At 38.1% G+C, this 17,999-nt stretch overlaps 1 protein-coding gene across 1 annotated transcript in view; it reads left to right on the forward strand.

The window, feature by feature from the left end:
- Positions 1-17,999, forward strand: part of LOC131406510 (endophilin-A3) — a 536,830-nt gene that overhangs the window by 382,145 nt on the left and 136,686 nt on the right. The window contains exons 18-22 of the mRNA XM_058542566.1: positions 1,749-1,887; positions 2,996-3,046; positions 3,737-3,941; positions 8,373-8,520; positions 10,165-10,249. Of these exons, the coding sequence (XP_058398549.1) occupies positions 1,749-1,887; positions 2,996-3,046; positions 3,737-3,941; positions 8,373-8,520; positions 10,165-10,249 (628 nt within the window). The remainder of the gene's footprint in view (positions 1-1,748; positions 1,888-2,995; positions 3,047-3,736; positions 3,942-8,372; positions 8,521-10,164; positions 10,250-17,999) is intronic.

Here is a 17,999-nt window from a genome sequence, read left to right on the forward strand (position 1 = left end):
CTGTACTGCCGTAAAATTAAAGAGGAAAATTAATTGCCTCTCCCCAAATTATAAACAACTGTATGCTCCCTGTCTCCTTTTAGAAGTATGTTTCCATTTATAACAAAATATACTTTTTTTTTTTTTTGATTCAAGGAGCTGTAAGCAAATTCTGTTCTTGTTTTGGGGTAAATAAAAACACACACATAAAACCCACACGGAAAGCATTACCAAAATTTAATTATATTAGTAATCAAATCTACATGATTTGTGTAAATGGCATATCAGAGTTTTTTTGATAATCAGGAAAATTAGTTCATTGGTCTCTAAGATACTTTGATGGGCTTTCCTGGTTTTGTCTATAATCATCTATGTGGGACACTTAAGATTATTCTGAAGAAAGTACCAAGATCGCCACTGCCATCTGATATTGTAGACTTTCTGGTAGATACTGGCACCCAAGTAACATTTTATTGATTCCATTTGGATTTTCGTTCTTGTGGTTTTGACCTTGATTTTTATAATGCATACCAATCTGTCCTTCTACACTCAGCGTACGTCCAACCCATGACTTGTAGAAAGCTGTCTAGTGGTTTATAAAATCGGATTCCTCTCAGCAATCAGGGCTTTAAATGTATTTTTAGACTTTTAGACCAGTTGGCTGAGGCTAAGATCCTAACTGAGGGTTTTTTTTTCCCCTGAAGAGCTTATTCTGGTTTTGAAATATTATCTTTTTTTTTTTTAAACTTAATGTGACATTTATGAAGTGACAGGAAACCTGGAATCAGATCTTTCAGGAAATGGAAGCATCATTTTGTGAGTTGTGTTTTAAATTTACAGCACTCATCCGTTCAGAATGTTCACTTTCCTCAGAGACTATACAAATCGAAGTTAATAGAATCAAGAATAAGTCTTCATTCCTTTTCCTTTGAAGGCTTGTGAGGCAGGGGGAGATGTAGGGGGAAAGATTTTCTTCCTCCCTGTGTAGACAATGCTTAATTCCCTGGTTAGAAAGTTTAATGTCATCAGAGGTACCCCAGGTACCCCAAGACAGCAAAAGAGTAACATGTGGCATATGCAAGCAGTGGCATATTATGCAGTAGAAAGAAGCAACAACCCACACAGGATAGCTCTCAAAAGTGTAATGTTGAATGAGAAAAGTCGAAAACAGATTTTAAACACAGTATTGTTTATTTAGTTAAAACAGATACAAAACAACATTACCTAAGACAGATGTATATTTAAGGACATATACACAATAAATGGGTGGCTCTTGGGGAATTGGAATGGGAGTGGCGACAGGGAAGAGAAGAAATACAGAGAGACAAGCAAAGGGCCTTGTGCAGTGCCATGATGACAGTGAGAAGAAGTGACGATGAATAACTCACCTTCTGCACCCAAGGTCCAAACACTTTTTAAAGGAGTCTATTGTAACTTTTTAGTTATAAGCGCTAGAACTACCACAATCCATTCAAGTAGTTCTCAACCTTGCCCACACATTTTAGTTATCTTAGAACCTGAGAATCTTTTTTTTTAAAAAAATACTGATTTCCTAGACCTAGCCACAGTGTTTCTGACTTAATTGGACAGTGAAGCGACCTGGACATTGGTGTGTATTAAAAGCTCCCAGATGGTTCTGTTATACAGCCAGAGTTGACCACTGAGTTAAGTTTCTTAAAGGGGAAAAAGAAGTGTGTGGCAAGTGATAACTTTGCCATGTGAAAACAAAACGGATGCAATATTCAGACTTTCCTTTTCTGCTGCTTTAGGTTATCAGCTTAATTCTGCTGAATGTGTGGATATCCGCTTGAAGAGGGTGGTGCCTGACCATTATTGCCATTACTACCCTGAAAATGTCAAACCAAAACCCAAACTGAAAGAATGCAGCATGGATCCTTGCCCATCAAGGTTCGCATAATTGCCCATACTCTTTTTCCTTTAAAAAGAGACAAATCAACTGCGGCTGAGACTGATCAATCCTCACAGGGTGACATAGTTCCATTGCCTGCCTTTGAACATACACTGGTGGCATGTGCCTGCACTCACATTCATAACCGTGGTCAATAGGAATTAGGCCCATCAGCTCACTCAGTCTAGCTCTCTCTTGTGGGCTATGTGTCCATGTGCTGTGATATTTCACTCTTTATAATGAACCTCTGAGCATCTCCTGCATGTATAGTATGAAAGATCTCTTCATCCAAGTAGTGTCTAGTCCATCTGCTAGTCAAAAATATCTTTCACTCACCTTTTTAGCTTTAAACTGGGTCACCATTACCATGTTCTGACTTTTGAAATGTTCACATTAAATTCAGTATAAATAATGCATTGTGTAAGGAAGTAAAAAGTTTTAATGCCAAAGCAGAAAAGCTATGCATATCCTGCTGCATAATTTAGTACCTGCCGACTTGGATTGCCTGGGGAAGTTTCCTAGCTTTACTACAGTATCTTAAAATAGAAGCACGATATCAAGTCCCAGAAGCCCCCAGATATCTGCCAGCTGGCTAAGGCAGAAGTGTACAAGTGGGAAAGGAAGCGCTCTCAGTGGATCTCAGTTCCTGTCCCTAAGCTGTGCATTTCCTGTAATCCCAGGTGAACATATTTATAGAGACCTTTTCAAAGGACAAATTCTGTGAAATAAAATGGTTTTCTGAAGATCCTACTAATATGACAGTGTGTTAATATCCTTAATATATTTTATCAGATAACCTCTTTAGATGATAAAAAAGAATAAATAGATTTATCTTAATTAAAAGAGACTCTTTCCTTTAATTAATACATAGCACTAGTTCCATTTTCTGCATTTTCATGTAGAACTGGGGAAGATATGTGTCAGAGGTGTTCCTGAAAATTAAGGAGATGATGGCTGAATTTTGGGGAATACGTAATAACACTTTGCATTATTTAGTTTTCAGTTTGAAAGACCTGTGTCTTTCAAGATGTCAAATCTATATTAGTCAAATTAGTAAATGTGTTAATTGATTTAGAAATGATATTCTCACAATGATTTCATTTGTAGTGATGGATTTAAGGAGATCATGCCCTATGACCACTTTCAACCTCTCCCTCGGTGAGTTACACGTTCCCTTTTCTGTTTTGTAATTTACTCTAAGTAGTTTGCAAAGAGCTGCAGTATCTGTAGCAATAGTCTAAAATGTAAGAAGAATAGCTATTAGATATTTTACGGAGAGCTAAGGGAAAACAAACTTCAACTCAGTAATAAGGAAGGTCTTTCTAAGAATTAGGCGGAATAGGCTGCCTTAAAAGGTGATGTTTCCCGTCACTGGAGATGGCAAGCATGTCTTGGATAACTGGGTGTTATAGAGGGAGCTCAAACATTGTGATTTATTAGAAATTTGAATCCCCTTTTATACCTGGATGACTAGTATGGTCCTTTCTGACTTGGAATTTCTATGATTCTCTAGTAATATTGTCCATTAGTATTTTATAGTGTAGAGACAGTTTAAAGATGCTTTCACAGTCTGTATTTTAATTATTTGATTCTCACAATGGCCCTATGAAGGGCAACCAGGGAAAGTGTATTATTTCCACTTGAATAACCTTAGGGTCAAAGGAGTTAAGTACTTGGTGACTCCAGATTGTGTGTAGCAGTTAAGGTTAAAGTCTTAAGAGTCCAAGTCCCGTGCTCTTTCAACCAAACCACAACTGGTATCCTGAGACCATGCTTTTTGCAACCATCTTTGCAAACTTGAAACAAGCAACAAATTAAATAATGTGTTTTTCTTTGTTTGCTTTTGAGCTGGGAACATAATCCTTGGACCGCGTGTTCTGTGTCCTGTGGAGGCGGGATTCAGAGGCGGAGCTTCGTGTGTGTGGAGGAGTCCATGCATGGAGAGACACTGCAGGTGGAAGAGTGGAAGTGCATGTACGCACCCAAGCCCAAGGTCATGCAAACCTGCAATCTATTTGATTGCCCGAAGTGGGTCGCCATGGAGTGGTCTCAGGTAAGATTTGAGAGCTTTGATGCCACCTTTAATTAAATCTCAGATTTTAATGATTATTTGCTATGTGCCCAACACTGTACTGGGCAGCGTGAGGGATGCAAAAGTTGCATAACACGGTCCCTACTCCCAAAGAGCTTGGGAAGATGGTTGAAGGACAATGTGAGAGAGACCACAGTCATCAATATAGGGAAGAATAATTAATTAGGGACCATGGTACATCTGGAAGGAACAGATATTGGAGCAGAGTCAATCAGAAAGTCTTTGTGCCTTTGTAGTGCTTAACCCCTCTTTGAAGATATGTAGAATTTAGACAAGCAAGAGCCTAGAGAAGACCTCACTATGGGGTATGGCCCGGCTGAGGTGGCTGAGCAAAGGCAGAAATGACATGGAATGACTAACTAGAGTTTGAAAAAGACCCTAATGCCTCTAGATTGAAGAGAGAACGCAGGTTACTAAGAAGTAGAAGATTAAGATGGAAATGCTAAAACTGACAGGAGAAGTATGTTCTTGATCTAGTAGTTACTAAGAATCTTCACAACTTTTGTTGAAGAAGATAATACATTGTATTTTAAGTAATTGAGGCAAGATAGACTAACGCTGGGCAAGACCAGAGGCAGGCAGCCTGTTGGAAATCACTGAGGTGTCAAGTGGTGGGAAAAGAGAAAAGAGAAGGGAGACATCCCAGAGATGTGACAAGACTTCGTGGCGGGTTAGCTTCGTTTCCACTTTCTGGGGGGATGACCAAGTAAACCTCCAGAAGGAATACAGTGCAGTTGAATTAGTCAAATATGAAAATGCAGACGTTCATATTTAATATTTTAATCTTAATCTTTTAATTTTCCAGAGAGTGAGACATAATTGACTCGAGTTTCTCTACCTCTTTTGAGTGATCTCTATATATTTATTTCAACATATATGTGCATTCATCTATTTATTCATCTATTTATTCATTCAGTGTGTCAGTACCATCTGAGGAAGTAAATAAAACTTGCTCCTACCCCCAAAAAGCTCAGAACCCAGTTACAGAAACAAGCATGCAAATAACAGTTGGGATGCAGGGTAGTACTGTGGTGAGGGGTGTCACGCGTCTGTACTGCAGGTGTGCAGAGGCAGGGTGATTCGCTCCACCTTGCAGGTATCAGAGAGGGCTTCAGCAAGGAGGTAGCACTTGAACTGAAACTTGAAGAATGATCATAAGTGAGTTTGCCAAGTGAGGAAGACCCACTTCCAGCCCCGGTGTTCGGACACCACCTCCACCTGAGTCCTTTCTCCTGTGTCCAGGGCTCGACATCATTACCCTCCACAGCTTCGTTTGTACTTGTTAGGGCAGTGGTTATAGATGCTTTTTTGTTCACATACCCCCTAAAAGAAGTTTGGAAAATTACATACCCCTTCACGCATATTTAGGTTGACATCTAAAATTTTTTATCACAAGTTTAAATAAAAAATATCAAAGAATGTCATTTCCAACATGTTGTGAATGCTGACTTTTTTCTTTTTTTTGAGGAACATTGGCCCTGGGCTAACATCCATGCCCATCTTCCTCTACTTTATATGGGACCCCACCACAGCGTGGCTTGATAAGCAGTGCGTAGGTCTCCGCTGGGATCCAAACCCGCCAACCCTAGGCTGTGAAAGTGGAGTGCATGAACTTAACCGCTACCCCACCGGGCCAGCCCCTGCTGACATTTTAAAATAAAAGCATTTTTAAAACTATGTCCAGGAAAGTGTAAATGCCGTGATGATTTCTATCCTTGCCATCTTTCATTTAAGAAAAACATATGAACAAGCTCTTCTTGAACAGTTTGGATATTTTGCATTTTTTTCCCCTTGAACTCACATTTTCAATCCCCTGTCCCAACAGAATTTTATCTTAATGTCATGTACTTTTATGCTTTAAAGTCTTTTGTTGGTTACACTATTCTACTTTTCTCTGAGAAAATATGTATAGTAATTGAAATTAATTTATATTAATTGCCTGTAGCCATAAGGCTCTAAGTATTAGAAATGTTCCCCTGAATTAAGTTATTATCAAATTTAATTTTAGTATACAATCAAAACAATATAAATATATTTCAATTTTTGGTGAATAATTGTTACACATAAAAAGTAAATTTTCATTTGAAATCAGTCTTTCTAGAAGATGAGTGGGGCTGAGAAATAGTCCATTGCCAAAATGAGACATGGGTCAGCAATAATTTTATTCTTAATTTTTACTATTGATGTCTTGATTGTTTTGTTTCGCACGTACACCCTGGGGAAGCTTGTTCACAGAAATAAACAGACTGAGATGGAAGATTTTACTATAGCAAGGTCATTCAGTTCTTTGAACTCCTGAGTTGTGTGTCAAAAATCACATCATGATCTATCATCAAAAATCAACATTAATTCTACATCTGCAGCTTGTTTTCAGCTCTTATAAATCTTATCCATATGTTTTATGTCGGCTTTAGAGCTCTTATACCACCACCCCATACCCATCAATATCATGACTTTATCATCACTTATAATATCAAGACAAAGGATTGTTAACTGACTCATTTCATTTACCTTTCTTGGCTCTTCATACTTTTCATTTTTAGAAAAAATCAAATACATTCTCAGTGATGAGAATTTGCCATCATTAAGGTTATGTTCTGGAAATGTTGTGAACACTGAGCATCATTGGGGTGAGTGTCCAGCTTCCCAGAGGGGCTACTTAGGAGACAATACTCCTTTGATTGACCAGTTCTAGGATATTTGTACCTTATAACCATATTGTTTTCTTTCTCTTTGGGCAATTATTTTTTCTTTTTCGGCCAATATAAAACAGCCTCTCAGGATCATATGTATTTCAAATTGATAAATGTGGGGGTAGTCAGTTTCCTAGAAATAGGGTCTAGTCTCAAACCTCACTCAATTCATGACAGTATTTGTTCAGTGGTCATGAGTGGCATGATGAAATAAGAGAGGTTTCCTGAAATATTCTGCTCTTCCTGGAGACGTGTGTGTGCTGAAAAAGGCCTCCATGTCCTCTGAGACTTGTCTGTGACGATTCAGAAGGCATCCACTGACTCAGGAAAGAATCCTCAAGCTTAGGAAGCTGTGGTGAAGTCGTGGTTTTGGCAACAGGAGGCTCTGGGATGAAGTTCCACTCTGCCTCTTAGGAACTGTGTGACCTTGGGCAAAGTCACAGGTGGTGGGCTGTTTGTTTGCTCATCTGTTAAATGGGAATGAAGCTATTAGCTTGCAGGTACGCCAGGATTAGTGAGATGACATGTGGAGGACGGTGCCTATTCTGTAGCAGATGCCCGAGGACTGTCAGCCCCTCCCAGGGCGGATCCGGGGTGGATGGGGCCTAAGTTTACACAGTTTGGACATGACTCTTTAGGAAGAAAGAATACAAAACACAAATATTGAATATCTAAGTGAATGTTTATTTAGAACAAGAAAAGAAATTGCAAGAAATTACAAATTTTTAAAAGCTGACAAAAACTCTAATGTGAACTCTGGACTTTAGTTAGTGATAATGTATCAGTATGGGTTTATCAATTGTAACAACTGTACCACACTAATGCAAGATGTTAATAATAGGGGAAACTGTGTGCAGGGAAGAGGGGGCATATGGGAACTCTCTGTACTATCTACTCAATTTTTCTGTGAACCTAAAATGGTCCTAACATGTAAAGTCTCGATTGAAAAAAAAACTACATACGTACACACATATATACTCAACAACATACGTACATAAATTGAAAGGATATCCTAAATTTTCACGACATGAAAATATTCCATTCATAGGCAAGAGTACCTTCCAAATCATAAATAAATAATTCAAGAAAAAAATACTGATACCACAAACTTCATAAAAATTCAGAAAAAATGGCATGTTTTTTATTAATTTTCACTGCCTGATACGTCTGTAGTATTTTTTCCTAAACTTTTTGGCTGAATACTCTCTGATGGCCTCTTCCTATGACAACAGGTTTGCAAGATCAGTTTATATAGACAAAATAGAAAAATAATCCTTTAGTGTAGTTGATCAAAATTTGACTTTTTTTCATTGCTAGTTTAGAAAAGTTTCTTTCATCTTCACAAATGGTTTTGGATAATGTCATGTAAATTTTTAATCAAATTTAAGAAAACTGGTATCAACTTTCTTTCATATTTGAGCAGAAAGATTTCAGGCATTTCAGTTTGTCTTGCGCTGTGACCTCATCTGAATACTTTTTGAATTGAGCGTTGGAAGGAGGCCTTTCAAGGGAAGGGACCTGAAGCATAAGAATCACAGAAAGTCAGCCTCTGCCCCCTTCCTTACATAATTTTTATCTAATGTTCTCTTAGGTTTAAGATTCATGTACAGCAGTGGCTCTTCTTTGTATGAGACATTAATACCTTTGTGGATCTCTTCATGAACAAGAACTTCATTGGCTTCTCTTTTCTTCTTTGAAGTGCACAGTGACTTGTGGCCGAGGGTTACGCTACCGGGTTGTTCTGTGTATCAACCATCGTGGACAGCATGTTGGCGGCTGCAATCCACAACTCAAGTTACACATCAAAGAAGAATGTATCATTCCCATCCCGTGTTATAAACCAAAAGGTAAGTTTGTGGTGCATTTTAAAGTTAAATCAAGTGGTGTTTTCCAGCTCTCAATCTAATATTGCAGCATTTACTTTTCAACTTACTAACTTTCTTACAAAAATTGTTTTACTGACAGATTACGATAGACCTGTCCACCTAGAAGAAGTTAGACCTGTGTGATTAATTGATCTGGAGAGAAAACTAAGCTCGTTGTTGAGTACAATTAAAGGGGCTCCTGTCTATCTAGGCTTATACTAACATTTCTTGGAAGACATAAAATAATTTGATGCAGTCCCTGCTTTGAAGAAAAGGGAGAAGGAGGATAAGGGGGGAAAGAAAAAAGGAAGGAAGGAAAAGGAGAAGAAGGATGAAGAGAAAGAGAAGCAGAAAAATTCCCCCGAGGTTCTCCTTCTTTATTCCCACGGTGCTTTATACATGCCTTCCACTGGGATGTTAGTTTCTTGAGGGCAGAACTATGACTTCTTCATTATGTGTCCTATTGCCTACCATGGAATGAATGAAGTCTTTCAGTTCCCAATCTGGATCTATAGATGCATTTAGAATTTCTTTTGTGGTTCCCATTTGTTCCACATGAATTAGCAGAAATGGATAGCATCCACGGTAGGAAATCTTGGCATCATCTCTCGGATATATGGTCCTCTCTATACATGATTATTTCCATATACTTTAGTAAGGTATTACCAACCCTTATTTCCTTTCTGGGAATGGAAAAAGGATTTCCTTTATGGGAATGGAAAAAGGATTATTCCCAACGGTTAGTGCCAAGGAGTCTTTCTTAGTACTTTAGAGAGGAGGGTAAAATTCTCTTTCATTATTTCTGGGTTCATTATCTGTACAAATGGTCTCATAATTAATCATCCAACAAATATTTATTTGACTATATCTATTTTCCGGAAAAATCACTGGTTGCCATGCAAGGTACAACTACTGATTATATAACTTCATCAGTGAAGTCTTTTCTCCTTCCTTCAGCACTCGATGGTATTTTCATTAGCCACTTTCTTATTGTCTATGATGTCTCTGAAGCAGTCCAAAATTATTTCCTTTCTCATTTCATAATCAGATTGTTTCTTTCTTTATGTCTTAGGAGGCTTCAAAAGACAGAAAGGGGCACCAGCTTGCTCCCGCATGCCAGTTGTAATTGTTAATCATCTTTTTCAAAACTACAACAATAATAATAACAATAAACAATAAAAGTTTGAGTAAACCATAGCACAGACTCTCCTCCTCCCAATTTTCTTAACCCTTATGTTATTTGCTTTTCTCTGTTAATTTCTTCATTCAGTGGGCAAAAAGAATTTGTGGCAAAAGAAAGCAAGCTGATATGGTTGAAGTAAGAGCTTTGATATGCAAACAACAGAGATAGGTATTCATTTACAAAAGACATTTTTATGTTAACTTGGAGAATGTATTCAACTGTGCCATGGGATTGTTTGGTTACCTCTTACATAAAAAAATATATGACAGAAATTTTTGGTTCAATCCAGAAGCCAATTAATGTACTGTGCTAGAGGATTCAACTTGCATTTGAAAAGCCTGACCTCTTTATTGATGAAATCTTCAGCAAATTAACAATCATGTATACAAATCCTTAATGATTAACAATAATTCAGCTTGTTGTTTATGTGCCCTTTTTCTTAGAAAAAAACCCAGTGGAAGCTAAATTACCTTGGCTGAAACAAGCACAAGAACTAGAAGAGACCAGAATAGCAACAGAAGAACCAACGTGAGTCCAGGACCTTTTATGGGAGTAATCAGGGCATAGCCAGTTAACATGATATATGTAATTTTTGTACTCGTTGGAGTACAGTGATACTTTTCAAATCCAAATGACCTGGATTTGCAGACTCTAGAGAGCTTGAGCTGGCTAGAAGTCTTCTTTATTTCACAATTCAGTCCTACTTTGGCAGTATCTGTGAGAAGCACAGAAAAGAACAGTGTTATTTAACTCAAAGCAGACCCAGTGGCCTGTTACAATTAAGAGATTGGGGATAATTCCTAGATCTAGATTAACACATATGATTTGACTAAGGACCATCCTATTATCATACAAATAAACCAATCATTCCATGGTTAACTCATGGCCCATCTCTATAAAACCAATTAAGATGAAATGTATCAGGGTGGCCTGAGTGATTATAAAGAGAAATCCCAGAGCTGCTGTGGTATGGGGCAATGGAAAGAATATAGTGCTACGAATCTTGGAGCCTAGCACCATGACTTTTAATTGTGTGACCTTAGACAAGTCTTTAATTTTTCTGGTCTCATTCTCCTTACCTATAAAATGAGCAGATTGGGCTTAAACTCTCCGAGGTCCATTCCAACTCAAAAATCCAGTGACTTCTATCCACATGTGATTTGGGAAGTGTGGATTGTAATGCTATCAGTGGAAATTAAGAATTGAGCAAATCAAAGATACATTCTGGAGGCAAAAGTATGGGAATCTAAAGAGAGTAAGGAATCAAAGATGCTCTGACATTTCTAGTCCAGGAGTCTAGAAGAACAGCAGCACCAATGATTGACTCAAGTAATTGGCCAAGACAACTGAGTCCATATCAGACATGTGAAGTCTGTGATGCTGACAGGCTATCTAACAAGAGAGCAATTCGCAGAGTGTTAGAGGAAAGGGGATCTCAGAGGTAGTATGGCCAATCTCCCTCTCAGAGGAGACATTTCTTCTTCAACACCTTCAGCAACAGGCAGAGTTCACTGCATTGAGAGACAGCTCATGCTTGTGTTGAACAACCTGAGTTATTTGCAAGATTTTTCTCCTATTGAGCCAAAATACACATTCTTCAAATTTCTGCTTTCTGAAACAGAAAAAACACATCTGTGCCCCATCCGCTGTGCAAGTTTTCACAAATTTGAAGAAAGCTGGATCCCAAGAGCTTTGTCTTTCCCAAGCTCATCATTCTCATCCTTTTCAGCGGTTTTCGTGTGTTGTTGTTTTTAGATTCGTTACCAACCTCATTGCTTTTATCAGAACACACTCTCATTTGTCACTATCCCTTTTAACTGTGGTCCAGCTCAGCAGGGAGATCCCCCTCCCAGGGGAACGTGGATTACTTCTCTTTGAGAAGGCACCATGCCTCCAGTGATGGAGGCCAACAGAATTGGCACATCACACTTAGGACATGCACAGAACTTTTCTACATGGACTACTGTCAGGCCTGGATATGAACCCAGAAGAAATTGTGGACTCTGTGAGGTGAATGACCCCAGAGTAACTGACTGAAGCGAGAAGAGTATTGGGCTCATGACAGAAGCTTGGAGATCTAGAGGAAGAAGGGGAATCAGAAGTGGATGATGGAGGAGTAGAAGTAGTGAACAGAGGAAGGAGTAGACCCAAGGAAAGCTTGCTGTTATAAAGACCAAAGGAGAAAAGGTTTTAAGGTGGGGTGCAGCAAATAATATTCAAATCTCATAGAAAGCCAAGGAAAAACTGTGAGGACTGAGAAAAGGCTGTTTTGTTTGACAAGCAAGTCTTTTTCAATTAATTTAGAGTAGTATCATTCAAAAGGTAAAGAGTTAAACATTGCAGAGATTTAGGAAATGAATTCTGAATTAGAAGGAAATGGGGGGATGGATATTTGAATATAAAGAAGCAGTGAAGATTGGTAGTCGAGTTGATAGAAAAGAGAGGTGATATGTGTTTGATTTTTATTGTTTTTTATTTGAAGTTAGGACAGCCTTAAACATATTAAAAAGATAAAAAGGTTTTAGACAAGTCAGCTGATATCTCTAGACCTCCCAACTGTACAAGGGGGATGTTAGGCTAAATGCTACTGGAACCTTCTCCCAGCTCTAATGTCTTATGTTTCTGTAAGGGAAGGAACCTATAGAAAGAAAGGGATTAGAGATACCTGCAAGGGAGTGTGTAGTTGTCATGCAAGGAAGGTCATAGAGTTCTCAGTCTAGAATTATGCATCCTACCAGGATCTTATGTTCTCAAAACACAACTGGATAACAATTGCTAATCCTTCTGTATGTCCTCTCTTGGTGAAAGGGATTGCTGTCCAGTTATCCGAACTAGAAGCCTGAAGTCATTTTTGCCACTTTCTTATTCTTTCCTTTTTTTGTAATTAAGTACTGAGTTATGCCAATTATATCTACTCATATCTTGCTTAGTTCTAGTTCCTTCTCTCCATTCCTACTATTATCCTTGCCCAGGTCCTGAAATCGCTTACCAGGACAGCTACAACAGCCTTCCAATTTGCTCCTCACTCGATCCTCTCAAATCCACCCTCTATACAGCTACTCAGAGTAGTCTAGCTAAGGCACACATCTGATTCTTTCTTTCCAATGACTATCCCAATGTTTCCCCATCACCCAAAGATTTACGCTCGTTCACAAGGCCAACAAAACTTAGCAGAGTGTTACCCTTCCTGGCTCCCAGCCTCGCCTCTGATGACTTCCTTGCTTTACCTTGAATGGGATGCTCCAGACCCACTGAACTGTTGGTTGTTCCTTCCCCACAACAAGCTGCTACTTATCTCCATCCGTTTAGTCATGCTCTCCTCTCTGTTGGGAATGGCCACCACCTGGTTAAGTCTTTTTAAAAAGCTTTGTTTTATTATAGAAAATCTCAAACCTATAGAAAAGAGAACAGTATAATGAATGCCCCTGTGTCCGTCATCCAACAGCATCAATTATCAACTCAGGGCTACTCTTGTTTCATCTATACCACCAACACTTACTCCACCCCACGGGATCGTTATAGAAGCAAACCCAGGCAGCAGGTCATTTCATTCATAAATATTTCAGTATGTATCTCTAAAAAAAGAAAGATTCTTTTTTTTTCTTTGATAACCACAATACCATTTTTTAAAGTTTGGTTCTCAAATCATTTCCTTTGGAAGCAGCTGTGGTGCTATTTAAAATGCAGATTTCTGGGAGTGGAGCCCACCAAGTCAGACACTCTGGGAGTGGAGCCCAGTCACCAGCATTATTTTTCTTTTGGCTCTGCTCGGTACTTTTTTTAATTGTGGTAAAATATATATAACATAAAATTTACCATTTTAACCATTTTAAGTATACAGTTCAGTGACATTAAGTACATTGACATTGTTGTGTAACCATCACCACCATCCATCTCCAGCATTTTTTCATCATCCCCAACATAAACTCTATACCCATTAAACACTAACTCCCCATCCCCCCATCCCTCCCCACAGCCCCTGGCAAACTCTATTCTGCTTTCTGTCTCTATGAATTTGTCACCAGCATTTTTAGCGAGCACTCCAGGTGACTTTGGGGGATGCATCCAAGTTTGGGAACCACTGGATCAGATAGTCCCTAGGGTCGCTTTCAAGGTCTGAAAATACTATTCATTTTATTGAATTGGAAAAGGGTGATATCATGTAAGCTACAGTGGGTTCAGGCCCCATATTCATCCCAAGCCTGCATTTTCTGTCAGCCCCAACTGACTTTGCTGGTGGTTTCTTCCTCTCTTTATTCACTGAGCAAAGCTAATATGCCCTTTCTTCCTGTGGGACACCACTCCTTTCTCCCCAGCATGGAACACTGAGCCCCCAGCACCTGTTCCCCAGCCCGAGAGGCTGCCTCCTCCCCACCTTCCACCTTCTCTCCCTTTGTGGTCTCTGTGCAGTTTTCCTTTATCATTCACACTGCTGGCAGTTTCTGGCCTGTTCTGACTGTCTAGCGTGAAGTTGATAGTTTCCTCCCACCACTTCTGACTCTACTCATTACCTCGACTTCCAAACAAAACCGCAACACATCTCAGCTTCCAATTCATCCTTTTATTACCACTGTCTTTTGTGGTTTGGGGATGCTCACTTGTTGACAGTGAACGAGAAGATGAACATAGCCATATTTCAGATCCCTCTAGTAAAGCCTGCCAAACTTGCCTGGAGAAGATAAATATTTCTGCCTCTGTGGTTTACCGTGGCCCGAGCTCTGAATTTACATAAGGAGTGGACATTCAAAAGGCTTTTTTTTTTTTAATTAGGAAAATAAAAATTATAGCTTATAAAGCTAAGCCAAGGGAACTGCAGTTTTGACCCTCTTAGCTGTCAGCTGTGGAATGTGTTGACAGTTGATATGGTTCGTCGTTGTCTTGAAAGTTCTTCCCTGTAGCCTTCCTGCTTTCTATGGGATTCGCCACACTTCTGCAGTTGCATTGCCCTTTCTCCTGTGTTTTCATATATGAAAACCAAGGAAATAGGACAGATTTAGAACATTTTGTATGTTTTCTTCTCTGCTATTTTAGCTTCTCCATTTGTGGACGTCGTATTTGCCAAGCTCAAATTAGGTTCTATTCCAGGCATCTGTTTTTCTCACAACAACAGTAATAACCAGTATTGAGGACTCTTTGTGCCAGACTGTGTTCTAAGTGTTCTATGTGGATTAACTAATTTAATTCTCATGATGGCCCCATGAGGAGGCATTATTATTACCCTCATTTTAGGGATGAAGAAACTAAGGCCCAGAAAGATTAAGGAATTGTCCAATGTTTCAGAGCTATGAAGTGGCGGATGGCGATTCTCTGGCGTCTGGTACTAGGAAGAGCTGCAGTTTTATGTTAGGTGACCTGAATTCAAGTCTCACCCATCCTGAGGTTGGTCTAATAGGGTAGACGGAGAAATTAGTGATTATTTTGTGGTATTGTGAGGTTTTGGGGTCAGAGATGGCTTCCTGGGAGAGATGGTACATGAACTAAGGTCCTCAGATGTGCGTAGGTGTCGGAAGAACAGCACATCAGGTATTTGGGGTTGCATGCAGGCCAACTGGCCCACGTGGGGAACACCTGGATATTGAGGTGCTGAGTGTAGAGAGGGGCCTGGAGGATGGGGAGGTGGGAATGGCAGCAAGGATGCAGCTGGAAAAGTAAGCAAGTCTTGGAGGGTTTCCATGGTTCGTTAAGGAACTTGGACTTCATCTGGAGACAGTGGGAGCCATTTCAAGATTTTAACAAGTGATGTAATCATGATTACATTTCAGAAAGATCTTTCTGGCTGTCTGCAGCTTGTTTCTAATTATTCACCGTGATAAATAAAACTGCAGCAAATCTCAAAGTGCACATTTCTGATTGTCTCCTTAGGACACATTTGCTGGGGTGGAATTTCTGGGCCAGAAGATAGGTACATGGAAGGCATTTAATTTCTACTGTCAAATTTCCTTTCAGAAAGTCAGTACTTATTTGCCTGTCAACAGCAGTACTTGAGTCCACCTTCTTTCCTACACTTTCATCAACATGAGAAAATGACCTTTCTTAAAAAATGCTATTTTCTAGTACTTTTTATGTTTTCACTTTTTACGCTTAACTTTGATCCGTGGGGAATTTACTTTGACATGTGATATGTAATGTCAATATAACTGACTTTTCTTCCATTAATCAATTATCCCAGCACTATTTATTGAATAATTTGAACTACCCACTTTGATTTTAAAATCATCATGGTGTAAACTGAATTCTCCATTTCCAGTACCATATTATTTGAATTACTGTAACATTTTAGTAGTTTTTTTCTATCAGGCTGTGCAAGTGCTCTGTAATTGTTATTCCTTTTAAAAATGTTCTTGAGTATGCTCACCTCACCTTCCTAAAACTTTAGAGTTGTCTTGTCTGTTTCCAACCTCCCAAAAAATTGCCTAAGAGGTTTGGATCGGAACTGTATTAGTTTTCTGAATTAATTAAAGGAGAACGAGCATCTTTATAATTTTGAATGTTCCCATTCAGAGGCTTGTGATGTTCTCCCCATTTCTTCAGATCTTTGGGGCTGGAATCCCCTCAGTATTTTGTAATTTTAATCATATCAGCCCCGCACATTTCTTATAAAGTTTTTATTTACAAGCCCTCATAACTTGGGCAATTTTCCTAGACTTTTTAAGCCTCAGTTTTCTCATCTCTAAAATCAGGAAAATAACAGTACTTGTTCAAAGATTGTTGTGAAAATTATGTTAAATAGGACACACAATAATCTTAGCACAGTGCCTGGCAGCTCACACGAAGAGTGAGTGTTAGCTGAGTTCTGAAAGCCAGGTAATTTTAGGGGCAAGAGAGAGAGAGAGAAAGGGAGGGACTATTTTATTGAACTCTTTTATTTTTTTCCAAATATTTTCAAATAACTTTAGTGTTTTTCATAGTTACCAAATCATCCTCAAATAATGATAATTTTGTCTATTCTGTCATTCTTTCCTAATATTTATACTCTCTTTTTGCCTTTCCACTTTATTTTCATTTGTATTTTCTTATCTCATTTTGTTAATCCTTACACTTTTTACATTTTTGAAGTCATTTCATGTATATCTTCTCTAGGTTTTTAAATTAGATTAGAGTCTTTATATTTTAATTGGAGAATTTAATTCATTTACATTTATTATCATTACTGGTAGTTCTGGCCTCCATTTTAAGTGTTTCCTTGTTTCTGATGATTTTCTATATGATCTATTTTTTCTTGATTTATTTTCTCCAATAGCAGGAGATTTATAATTTGTAATTTCATTTTTAAAAAATACACTCAAGTCTCTGTTTTTTTATCATAAACATCATGAATAATGCCATTTTTATTGACTTATCCATTTTTAAAATGAGTAAATTGACATAGTTTCTTTATTACCAACCTGTTTCCTCAAAGCTCTTGATTTTTTTGTTATTTAACTTTGAGGTTTGGAGCCAAGATAATTAGTAGCAAATTGTGTTTATTCTATGCATTTTGCTTTTGAAAAAACTATTTACAACATTTAATTGGGTCCTATAATCATATTTTCTATAGTTATTTATAATTAATTATATGTTTAAAGTATTTTAATTGTCACTGCAAGTCCTTACATCATATTATTTTAATTCCTTTTTAAAATTAAATTCTCTTTGAATTGGAGTCAATCATCGGGCATTTTTTTTCTGGGAGATTATAGAGATGACATAATCTCTAAGACCCTCTGTATTTAAGAATGTCTTTCTTATACTATTTCAGATGAGCAGAAGCATGAACTTTTGTTTAATAGGTTTTCTTTTTTTTCTTAAAACTGTGAACATGTGGCTCTGGAGTTCTCTATCTTTTAATATTGAAGAGGAAATATTTGAGCTTAAACTGCCTTTTCTCCTTTAGCTGTCAATTACTTTTTCTGCTTAGATATGAGATTTGTTTCCCCATATACTTAAAATTAGTGTATTCCTCTAGAATAAGTCTAGGTATTATTTTCTTTTCAGTAATTTTTGTAAACAGTGAGGGCTTTTAGGACATAGACTCAGATCTTTCTTGGATGCATGAAAGTTTTCTTCTGTTATATTTGTGCCTCCTTTTCTATTATCTTTCTTATTTATTCTAAAGGTTCACTAACTATCTATATTGAATCTCTTCTCAATTTTTAACATCTGATTTTCCTCCGCATCTTTGTCTTTTTCTTCTGTGTCTTGGAAGCACACCTTCCCTTCAAACAAAAGCACTTGCCCTCCTCATCGCTGAATATATTTTCATTTTGTTCATTTGAATTTTCTTCTGTTACAGAAGCAA

This window comes from Diceros bicornis, chromosome 5, assembly GCF_020826845.1.
Source record: "Diceros bicornis minor isolate mBicDic1 chromosome 5, mDicBic1.mat.cur, whole genome shotgun sequence".
Taxonomy (NCBI): domain Eukaryota; kingdom Metazoa; phylum Chordata; class Mammalia; order Perissodactyla; family Rhinocerotidae; genus Diceros; species Diceros bicornis.